Source organism: Lactuca sativa, chromosome 9, assembly GCF_002870075.4.
Source record: "Lactuca sativa cultivar Salinas chromosome 9, Lsat_Salinas_v11, whole genome shotgun sequence".
Lineage (NCBI taxonomy): Eukaryota > Viridiplantae > Streptophyta > Magnoliopsida > Asterales > Asteraceae > Lactuca > Lactuca sativa.
Genome location: NC_056631.2, coordinates 153,764,929 through 153,776,012, shown reverse-complemented (window position 1 = coordinate 153,776,012; position 11,084 = coordinate 153,764,929). Strand labels below are relative to the sequence as shown.

The 11,084-nt window shown below is 34.1% G+C and overlaps 1 protein-coding gene across 1 annotated transcript; it reads left to right on the top strand.

Moving 5' to 3' along the window:
• The first annotated feature begins 465 nt into the window (after positions 1–465).
• Positions 466–6,930, top strand: LOC111895788 (mannosylglycoprotein endo-beta-mannosidase). Its single transcript, XM_023891853.3, has 11 exons — positions 466–813; positions 1,564–1,702; positions 1,907–2,134; positions 2,239–2,297; positions 3,018–3,066; positions 3,270–3,500; positions 3,681–3,850; positions 3,969–4,173; positions 4,853–5,536; positions 5,607–5,834; positions 5,919–6,930. The coding sequence occupies exons 1-11, from the start codon at positions 665–667 to the stop codon at positions 6,717–6,719; spliced, it is 2,943 nt and encodes a 980-aa protein (XP_023747621.1). The 5' UTR covers positions 466–664; the 3' UTR covers positions 6,720–6,930.
• Positions 6,931–11,084: the final 4,154 nt, after the last annotated feature.

The following is an 11,084-nucleotide window of genomic DNA, read 5'->3' as shown; positions in this document are numbered from 1 at the left end:
GAAAAAAAAGTTGTAAAAAAAACTAAAATTAGGATGAATTCATAATAAAATTCTAAAATTTGGGCAAAAAAAATAAAGTTTGGACCAAATTTGTAAAAAAGATTTAAAATTTGGGCCAAAAGTGTAAATTTTGGACCGAATTTGTAATAAATTTTGAAATCTGGGCAAAAAATGTAATTTTGGAAAATTGGATGACCTGTTGACCGAGTCAAAGGGTTAAATTGAATACGATTACCGGTATTTGGGACTTAATTGAATAAAAAAAATATATAGGGACTAAATCGATTATAAGGCCAATATATAAGGACTTTATTATAGTTTTTCCTTGAAATTATGTAATTAATATCCACATGAAGTTATTATGAGAATATGATTACAACTTACAATTAATGAAATATATGTGGTTAGAAAAATATAAAAACTTTGACTTTTAGAGGAAAAAGAAGAGTGTTTTTATCTTGTGTTTTCAGCAATCTTTAAATGCTCCGTCCCAGTAAGCAAACTGACAGCATAGGAGACAAACTCAACCGACACGATGAATCAGCAAAGCCCTAAAAATGGAATTGCTACACCTTCATTTCTAGTTGTGAGTGAACGAGAGTGACATTAGGGCTTTATATTTATCACTATTCAACCTACACCTGGAGTAATTGAAATTCAAAAAATGGGAGAGGAGCAAGGGAAGAAGGTGCTGGAGGATGGATGGTTGGCTGCTCGATCCACCGACGTTGAACTCACCGGAATACAACTGACGACTACTCATCCGCCTTCGTCTGATGCTTCACCTTGGATGCCTGCTGTCATTCCTGGAACGTATGGATATCTCTCTCTCCTTTTCTCCCTGTTTGTACAGAATATTGTTAATGTAGGTTTTGATTCCCATTAAGATCAAACAAGTCCTTCTCACTTGTAAACATTTTTTGTTTGTGTCAAATTGATACTTTTCATCTGCAACAGTGATGCTTATTTCGTGCGAACTTTTTGAAAAATCTGTCAATTAACTCGTCTATTTGAACATAGTTGTGACGGTTTTACTTTGATGTCCTAAATTAATTGCTAGGTTTCTTATTCTGGAAAAATTTCAAGGTGAATCTGCTGTTCAATTTATGATTGCAAAACGTTAATGTTTTCTGTAAACTTGGTGTCGCAACATTGTTTTGTACCTTATACACAGGAGTATTCAATGTCAGAAATGGCAGCATGCTTTTTTCTAAAAACCAAATTAGAAACTAATGCATAACATGATATGTTTTTTTTAATCTATTTATGTATATAATAAAATTAATCATGAATATCCCCTATTAACTTGCTTTATAAACGAAGTAAAAAAGAAAATTAATGTTGGTATGTCTTCTTTGAATGCAATCAAGATTTATTTGTTTATCATAGCATCCTACTTCCATTTTGTTCTATTACAACATTACACTTCAAATATTCTACATAATTATAACTCTCATAACACTAATCAAGTAATCATAATGTAAATATATCATTCAACTTACATGTCCTACTTATATACATTTGTTTTATTCAATGCATAAGCTAATATAGTTTTGTTTTCAGTGTTTTGGCAACCCTTGTAAAGAACAACTTCATCCCAGATCCTTTCTATGGGATAAATAATGAAGCAATTATGGACATTGGTGATTCAGGGAGGGAATACTACACCTTTTGGTTTTTCACAACTTTTCAGTGTAAGCTGGTATGTCACACTCACACATTTTGTTACAAGTACTTTATTTATGAAATGACACCTATTTTGATAAAAAAAAGTTCACAATTATGGAATGTTACCAACATGATGAAAAAGTCTCATGGTTCTATATAACTAACTAATAAGATAAACAAAGATCAAACAACCAAACAAATGATATTAATATTCTTCCTTGGATATTTTTTTTTTCAGTCAAGTGATCAACATGTTGATCTTAATTTTGGTGGAATCAATTACTCTGCTGAAGTATACTTGAATGGACATCAAATCATTTTGCCAAAGGGAATGTTTCGAAGACATTCAGTTGATGTGACTGATATTCTTCTTCCTGAAGGTCAAAATATGCTTGCAGTTCTTGTCTACCCACCTGATCATCCTGGTAAAATTCCTCCTCAGGGAGGCCAAGGGGGTGATCATGAGGTAACAATAAATAAAACTTAAAAGGGATAATTTTGTTTTACTAAAATAGAATGCATTGTACTTTCAAGATAATGACATGATGATGTGTCATGTGTTTATGCTAGATTGGGAAAGATGTTACTACACAATATGTTCAAGGCTGGGATTGGATGGCTCCCATTAGGTAAAAACATCAAAATTCTTGTTAATCTAAACCTACTTTCATTTTTGATATTGCTTGAGTAGTTATATTTATAATTTTATATATCTTCTTTTTCTTCTTCTTCTTGTTATTTATTTGTTTTTTGATTATTATTATTTTGGAGTTCCATGATCTTGTGATGGTTCACTAACCAAAAATGGTTTACATTTCATAAAAAAGATTATTTCTTTTAGCATCTGGGATTAGTTTTATACTTTTAGGCTCTTTCAAAGTATGCAGGTTGCATCTATTAAAGTCATTTGACTTTGTTGAGATTCTAAATTTTTATTGAACATAATAAGGTACTGGATTAGTTCATATATCTTATTTAAGGGTTAAATGCAAGAAATACTACTTTACTTTCACTTCATTGTTTAATGATTACATCTTTGTAAGCTGAAAAATCTATCCAGTTATAGCTATGCCATCAAATACAAAACAATTTCACTGCTATAATTGGGTAGATTTTTCAATAAGAAAAAACCTACAACTACAAGTACAATGCTTGCTATAATGGGGTAGATTTTTAAAGTAGAATATCTTGATAAGAACAAAAATGGAAGTAGAGTACAATGTTGTAATAGAAAGAAATGAAAGTAGGAATGCTATATTGAATGCAATAAATAAAATAGCACCTATAGTCCTATACTCTTCAATCATGTGTGTGTGTGTGTTTATTTTTTTATTTTTTTATTTTTGTAGGGATAGGAACACTGGCATTTGGGATGAGGTATCCATCACTGTTACTGGGGTGAGTCCTTGATTAAATGCTTAATTTTTTTATTGGCCAATTTCTATCTCTTCTATAGACTCACACTCACTTATAAAGTTATAATACATTTGAATTAGAAATTCTTTTGTAAATTCAGTTAAGATTTTTGGAAATCCTATATAGATTATGATTTGAATCTAATATTTAATCCTTGTTTATACTTTCCATTTACACCATTGCAGCCTGTAAAAATAGTAGATCCTCATTTGGTTTCATCATTCTTTGATGGCTACAAGAGGGTTTATCTTCATGCTACTGCAGAATTAGTAAACAAAAGTGCCATGTCAGCAAACTGTTCCTTGAAAATTCTAGTGTCAACTGAACTCGATGGAAATACTAATTTGGTTGAACATCTTCAGACACAAAATTTGTCAATCCCTGCTCAATCCAACATCCAATATACATTTCCTCAGGTCAAGTCAACTTCTTAATTTCTCACATTTTTTTAATCCCTAAAATTATTTTACTATGAATTTGAGCAACAAAAAAACCTGATAACCACACTGCACACTAAATAAAGTATGTGGAAAAATAAAATGAAATGTTTAATTCCTATTATCTAACATGGTGATGCTGATGATTTTTGGTTTCAGATGTTTTTATACAAACCAAATTTATGGTGGCCAAATGGCATGGGAAAGCAATCTCTTTACAATGTTGAAATTGGTGTTGAAGTTGATGGTTATGGAGAGTCTGATTCATGGACTAATCATTTTGGGTTCCGAAAAATTCATAGTGAAATTGATAGTGTCACTGGTGGAAGGTATATATATAATTTATATAATGCTTTAATAAGATATATTTTTTTGGAACAATACATTAATAAATGGAATTACATTCCTATTTCTTGCATTTAGCCCCCTTTTTGGTTATCTTTTCAGGCTGTTTAAGGTGAATGGAGAGCCTATATTTATTCGTGGTGGAAATTGGATTCTTTCTGATGGTTTGCTTAGGCTTTCAAAGAAGCGTTATGAAACAGACATCAAGTTTCATGCAGATATGAACTTTAACATGTTAAGGTGTTGGGGTGGTGGATTGGCTGAAAGACCTGATTTTTATCACTATTGTGATATTTATGGTTTGCTGGTAACTCTCCTCATCCTCTCTTTTCAACCTTTTTAGGGTGGTCTGGTCTAAAAATAAAGTGTCAAGGGTATTTTAGTCAATTAAGCAACTACTCATCTCAAATTAGTTGCGTTAGGCTAAAACTATAATAAAACAAGCGTCGAAACTCCAATTTTGTATGTTTTATAGCATTCTACTTTGACAAATTTACCTAATTATAGCATTGTTTCTTATTAGGAGATTATGCTTTGACAAATCTACCCAATTATAGTAGTGAAAATTTCTTTGTAGTATGATAACATTGCTATAGTTAGGTGGATTTTCTAAAGTACGATAATTGTATTGCTACAATAGTTTTATAAATTATATTATAACAAAAATAAATTGTCTGTATAAAATATGTTCCCATATTTTAATTTTTAAAACGTATTTAAAGTTTTATGTGAATTTGATACATAAATATTGAACTTTGTATTTGTGATTAATTATTTAGTTGATTAAAATAAACTAGAAAGTAGAAATGTATAAACCTAAAATGTGAGGGACTATAATTGACAACTAAAAGTCCCACTCCATTTAAGTGCAAATGAATAGTATTACTCCATATTTGGATTAATACTATTCAATATTCAAACTACAATGCTATAATAGGAATAAATGAAAGTAGAATGCTATAACAAACAAATTAACAACATTTTAGGTCTGGCAAGAGTTTTGGATCACCGGAGACGTAGACGGGAGAGGGGACCCAGTCTCAAACCCTGACGGCCCACTAGACCACGACCTTTTCTTATTATGCGCACGCGACACCGTCAAGCTTCTAAGAAACCACCCCAGTCTGGCTCTCTGGGTCGGAGGAAACGAACAAACCCCACCCGACGACATCAACACCGCCTTAACAACCGACCTAAAACTCCATCCATTCTATCTCAAATCCAATTCCAATTCCAATTCCACTTCCACAACATCAAAAGACGAAACTACCCTCACTTTGATGGACCCAAGTCAATATCTAGATGGAACACGGGTTTACATAAAAGGGTCATTATGGGAAGGGTTTGCGGATAGCAACGGGGGTTGGACCGATGGACCTTACGAGATTCAAAACCCTGAGGATTTTTTTAAAGATGAGTTTTATAACTACGGGTTTAATCCTGAGGTTGGGAATGTGGGGATGCCAGTTGCGGATACTATTAGGGCGACTATGCCTGAGGAAGGATGGGTGATTCCATTGTTTAATGAGTTGGAAAGTGGTTATGTTGAGGAAGTGGCGAATCCTATTTGGGTGTATCATAAATACATTCCTTACTCCAAACCAGGAAAAGTACATGATCAGATATTGATGTATGGGAAACCCAAAGATCTTGATGACTTTTGTCTCAAGGTATACCATTGTCTTATTGTTATTGTTATTGTTATTGTTAGTGATACTGTGTGTTTGAAATGTGTTACAGGCTCAATTGGTGAACTATGTTCAATACAGAGCGTTATTAGAAGGATGGACATCGCGTATGTGGAGTAAATACACAGGTGTTTTGATATGGAAAACTCAAAATCCATGGACGGGTTTGCGAGGTCAGTTTTATGATCATCTTCATGACCAAACAGCCGGATTTTATGGCTGTCGTCATGCTGCAGAGCCGATACATGTCCAATTAAACCTCGCAACTTACTTCATAGAGGTAAATTAAATATCCTTAATTTCTATCAATTCATAACTTAGAGATTTTGATCAAATACTCTTTGTTTGTTTTCATTTAATCTAGGTGGTGAACACTACATCTGAGGAACTTGCTGATGTGGCAATCGAGGTATCCGTGTGGGACCTTGAAGGAACATGTCCTTACTATAAAGTATCCGAAACCCTTTCAATCCCTTCGAAAAAAACCGTATCTCTATTCGAAATGACATACCCAAAATCCAAAAACCCTAAACCCGTTTACTTTCTTCTCCTCAAACTCTACGACACATCAAATTCCCATATAATCTCACGTAACTTCTACTGGCTACACCTACCCAACACCACCGGTGATTACAAACTCTTGGAACCATACAAAAAGACGAAAATACCCCTTAAGTTGACTTCTGACATTTCCATTAGCGGGTCAACCTATAACGTCCGTGTAAAAGTAAAGAACAAATCTAAGAAACCCGACCCTGTAACTTTACTTGACAAAAACAAATTCATGGAAACAAATTTCGATTGTGATTTTGATGAGGTGGATAAGAATAAGAATAAGAATAAGAAAAAGGAAAAGGAAATTGGTTTGTTTAAGAAGGTTTATGGTTTATTGAAAGAAGATGATGATGGTGTTAGAGTGTCGGAAGTAAATGGTTCGGGGGTTGGAGTGGCTTTTTTTCTTAATTTTTCGGTTCGTGGGTCCGGGAAGGGTTTTGAGAAAAAGGGAGATAAGAGGATTTTACCGGTTCATTATTCGGATAATTATTTTTCGTTGGTTCCTGAAGAGGAGATGACGGTTAATATTTCTTTTGAAGTTCCGGAAGGTGTGACGCCGCGTGTTTCGCTTCGTGGGTGGAATTATGATGGTGGACATACTGTTCGTTAAAATGGGGAATAAATTCAAGGATATGTTTTTGTTTTTTGTATTTTTTTTTTGGAATAAGAAAATCCCTCTGAGGATTGTTGTTGTTAATGTTTGGATGGTATGAGAAAGTTGGAGACATTACTAGGGATTTCAGGTTGTGGTGTTGTAATTAAGGAGATACATGTGTGTGTGTATCTTTAAATGAAAGGAAATCAGTTTTGTGTTGTGAATATGTGAGCGATTTTTTATTTTCATGTGGTACTTACCTTAGTTATTGCAATTGTGCTCCACATCAATACAACTATATTCATTTTCAAAACTGGCACATAAGCAGTTACTTTTTATAGGTGAACATTTGGATGACTTGAACCGATTTCAAAAGGTAGACAGGGTCAGGTCCAGAAAAAGACTGAATAAGACTTGTTTGCGAAACCGAATTGTAGGATGACAAATGCACTCAAGGAATCAAACACAGATTCCAAAGAAACTTCTGAAATCTATAGAAATATTGTGTTTGAAAAATATTGTTTCGTTTTTGGTATAATAACCATTTAAATGACTATTTTTATCATGAAATTGTATGGACTTAGTGTTAAATAAGAAATTATTGTTTATTTTAAAACGGGGAGAATTTCATCTATTTCTATATCCTTGTAAAATTTCAATATATATATATATATATATATATATATATATATATATATATATATATATATATATATATATATATATATATATATATATATATATATATATATATATATATATATATATATATATATATATATATATATATATATATATATATATATATATAGATGGTCTCATCCAAACACACAAATACACCGTACATGCATTTTCAATCATAAAAAAAATTTAAGATTTAGTAAATTTCGATTCAACCTAACCTATGTTCATAATTACTTGTATAATTTTCTAAAGTAGATATCTGACAACATATTATAAGTAATATTATTCATTTGTGAGACTAAAGGGAGTGGGAGGCATTAAGCCTCGCCATTACCCTTGCTCCCAATTTGCTACTCCACCCCCTTGGTTATGCTAAATGGTTCACTAAGAAGAACATGCCAAAGTGTAACGAACCAAAATACGACCCAAATTTTTTTGTTTAAATAGTGCTAAAAGCTAACAATCATCCATAATATATAATGAAACCATACGTCACAAATCCCAAAAAGTTATAATAGATGTGTTATGACAAGAAAACTGTATCAACATATCATAGTATCTGAAACAAACTCCCAGGATAAAAGAAACTGAAGTTGTGGTGTGTGCGATGTCATCAACCCGAGCTCTTCCCTTTACTAGCGGAAGTACCTGAAACCAAAACTGAAAACTGTAAGCACGAAGCTTAGTGAGCTCCCCCAAACAACCACATACCATACAACAAAATATAAACACATATTGGGCCTTGCCCACTGCATCAGACCGAAGTTCGGAAACTGCATCGGACTGAAGTCCGGAACTAACCAGGGCCTTGCCCTCTGCATCGGACCGAAGTCTGGAAACTACATCGGACCGAAGTCCAGAACTAACTGAGACCTTGTCCCCTGCATCGGGCCGAAGTCCGGAACTAACTGCATCAGACCGAAATCCGGAACTGACTAGGACCTTGTCCCCTGCATCGGACCGAAGTCTGGAAACTGACTGAGCATAACATAGCATGACATAAACATATCAACTAGTATAAGCATATATACTGCATACTGCATCGGACCGAAGTCTGGAACACATAACACAAACATACTTGAATCAAAAAGACATCAAGCAATCTAACTACTGCATCAGACCAAGATCCGAAACTACTGCTAACTAAACGGGCCAGCATTGTGGCCGTAGACCCGTTCCTATTGGAAGGAAACTCACCTTGTAATGCTGGCTGCTGAGATGCTAACTCTAAAAGTGGCTGACTGCTGCTCCGGAACTGTCCGGCTACAAATCCCAAAAACACTACATCAGGTACGCGTAAATGCCCTCAGGGTAAAATGACTGTTTTACCCCAGGTCAAAGTCAACTCCCTAGTCAAATTCAACTTCCAGTTGACCGGACTCGCCGAGTCAGGGCGCAGACTCTCCGGGTCCCTCCATTACTAACTCCAACTTTAACTTACCGAGTCCCCTTCCCCACTCACTGATTCACCCTGAACTCACTAACGAAGAAAGATGGGGGACTCGCGATTCGACTCGTCGAGTTCGAAGAACAACTCGCCGAGTCCTAGCGTGCAGATCTCATACAATCGATCCCAATCGTTACCAGAGCATCTAACTCGTAGATCTAAGCTCCTGGGACCATCTGAGCACGTAAAGTTGCTAACTTTACGTGTAATTAAAAAGGAATGAAGCTATTTCACTCAAACTCTACTTTAATCTGGAAAACTTATCCGACTCAAAGACCAAAGTGTACAAGTAATTTGTTATACTTATAATAAAACAATGCAAGTTTAAATCTACATAAACTCGTTTGATTTCAATGAGTTCCCCGTAAATTCTATGTTTGTTAATACTTAATGTCAGCTATTATAACCATGCTATGACCTAGTTAGCCTGAAACGACGTTCTTCAGGCATCGGAACTGATATGACATTTGTCACCTCATACCTGCCGGTCTAGCTGTTGCAAGCAGCTCGGGTGTGGGTTTGTCAGACACAATATAGATCTATATACAACTATCACGCTCTCCCTCCAGGAGACTCTGGTTACAATACATGACTTATTGGAAAAGTAAAGCGAATGTCTCACAAAAGTCACTAACGAATTCACGTGTAATGTAATGAAAAATCCCTTTTTGTATAAATGTACCCTTTTGTATGAGTATGTTATGTGATGTATCATAAACTATACCTATTATAGTTTATCAAAACAAGGGTAGTAGTGGTAATGTACGTAAACTATACTTAACATAGTTTATTCAAATATTTGTATGTAATGGATGTACTTTGATTATAACAAATTGTTATTTCTATGCTTTATCTAGAAAACTTCATTTCTTAACTGATGTATGTCTATATACTAAGACCAAAATGTCATACATTGCAATAACATATAATTACACAAAGATATACACCTTGCTCAACATGTTACAAGGTGAATTGAAATTGATAGCATTTTTCTGGTGATAACTTTTTCTATCACTGTTCTTGGAAAATTTGTAGAAAAATCATTAAAGGTCCAAATAAGAATCCGTAAATTCTGAGAGTTTGGAAAATGAGTCTAGTTTCTCCACAAATTTTCTCATGATTTTTAGTGGTCTCCAACCTGAGTGAAAACGTCCATAATCACAGACTGGTCCAGATTGGTTCTTGAAATGATAGACAGTTTTGTAAAAATCACCATAAATCGTAGAAAAATCATGTGGAGATGTGCAAGTAGTCATTTTAAAGATAAGAGCTGGAACTACTTTCAACTAAAACATTTTTGAAAACTAAAATGTTTAAGTTGATCAAAACAGTCCGTGAATGGAGCCCAACTTTTCTGATGAAAGCTATTAGAAGAACTTAGTGGTGTTCTTGGTGTTTTGACTTGTATTCTACCCCTTTAAAACTTAATAAAACATGAAAATATAGGGGTATGAACTCACCTTGAGTGATTTCAGTGGGTGAATGTTGAAGATGAGAAGTGTTCAACTCAAGAACACTTGAAGGATCACTTGAAGATTCGAAGATCTAACATGAATGTGATGATGTTTGTGTAAGCAATATATGATTTTGAGTAAGAGGGAATGTAATAACCATAAGGAGAATGATGAAACTTACCAAAAATGAGAGAAAGTTTGATGATCAACCCTTAAATCTCGAAATTGGAGTGAGAGGATTTGAGAGAAAAACGATGTTTGATACTTGGAGGAAATGAGGAAAATGAGTGAAGTGAAGAGCGAGAGAGAGTTTTCCAGCTCATTTGGACGTGGTTTTGCTGGGAAATGAGTAGGGGTAGTGTTGGATTAGTGTCTAAGTCCATAACTATTTTGGTATGTACTTGACCCAATGGTGCATGGTCCTTTTGGGTTGTCTTCACCAAAGCAACTTGATAGGATGAATTATGGAGATAAATGATTAATTATGATTTATTAATATATTATGAGAATAATATATTAAAGGAGAAATCATATTGTTTAATTAATATTAGTCAAGAATTAATAAGAATTAAGTTTGTGACTAAAAGAGATTAATTAAACTTAAGGGACTGGAATTGTAATTATAAGATAATTGCAATTGGGCTATTGATAACCTTATTATATTAGGTTGGATGAATTCTATGGGGAAACCCATTAGAAATCGTCCAAAGGCCTTAAGGAAAGAGTCCATGGGTTGCTTAGGGCCTAAGCATCGAAATTAGGGTTTCCTAGTTGAAAACCCTAATAGCCTACATG

Coding starts and splice junctions, on each gene's coding strand:
- LOC111895788 (XM_023891853.3), top strand. CDS start 665: ATGGGAGAGGAGCAAGGGAAGAAGGTGCTGGAGGATGGATGGTTGGCT. Junction 1,703..1,906: donor CAACTTTTCAGTGTAAGCTG/GTATGTCACACT, acceptor TTTTTTTTTCAG/TCAAGTGATCAACATGTTGA. Junction 3,851..3,968: donor GATAGTGTCACTGGTGGAAG/GTATATATATAA, acceptor TTATCTTTTCAG/GCTGTTTAAGGTGAATGGAG.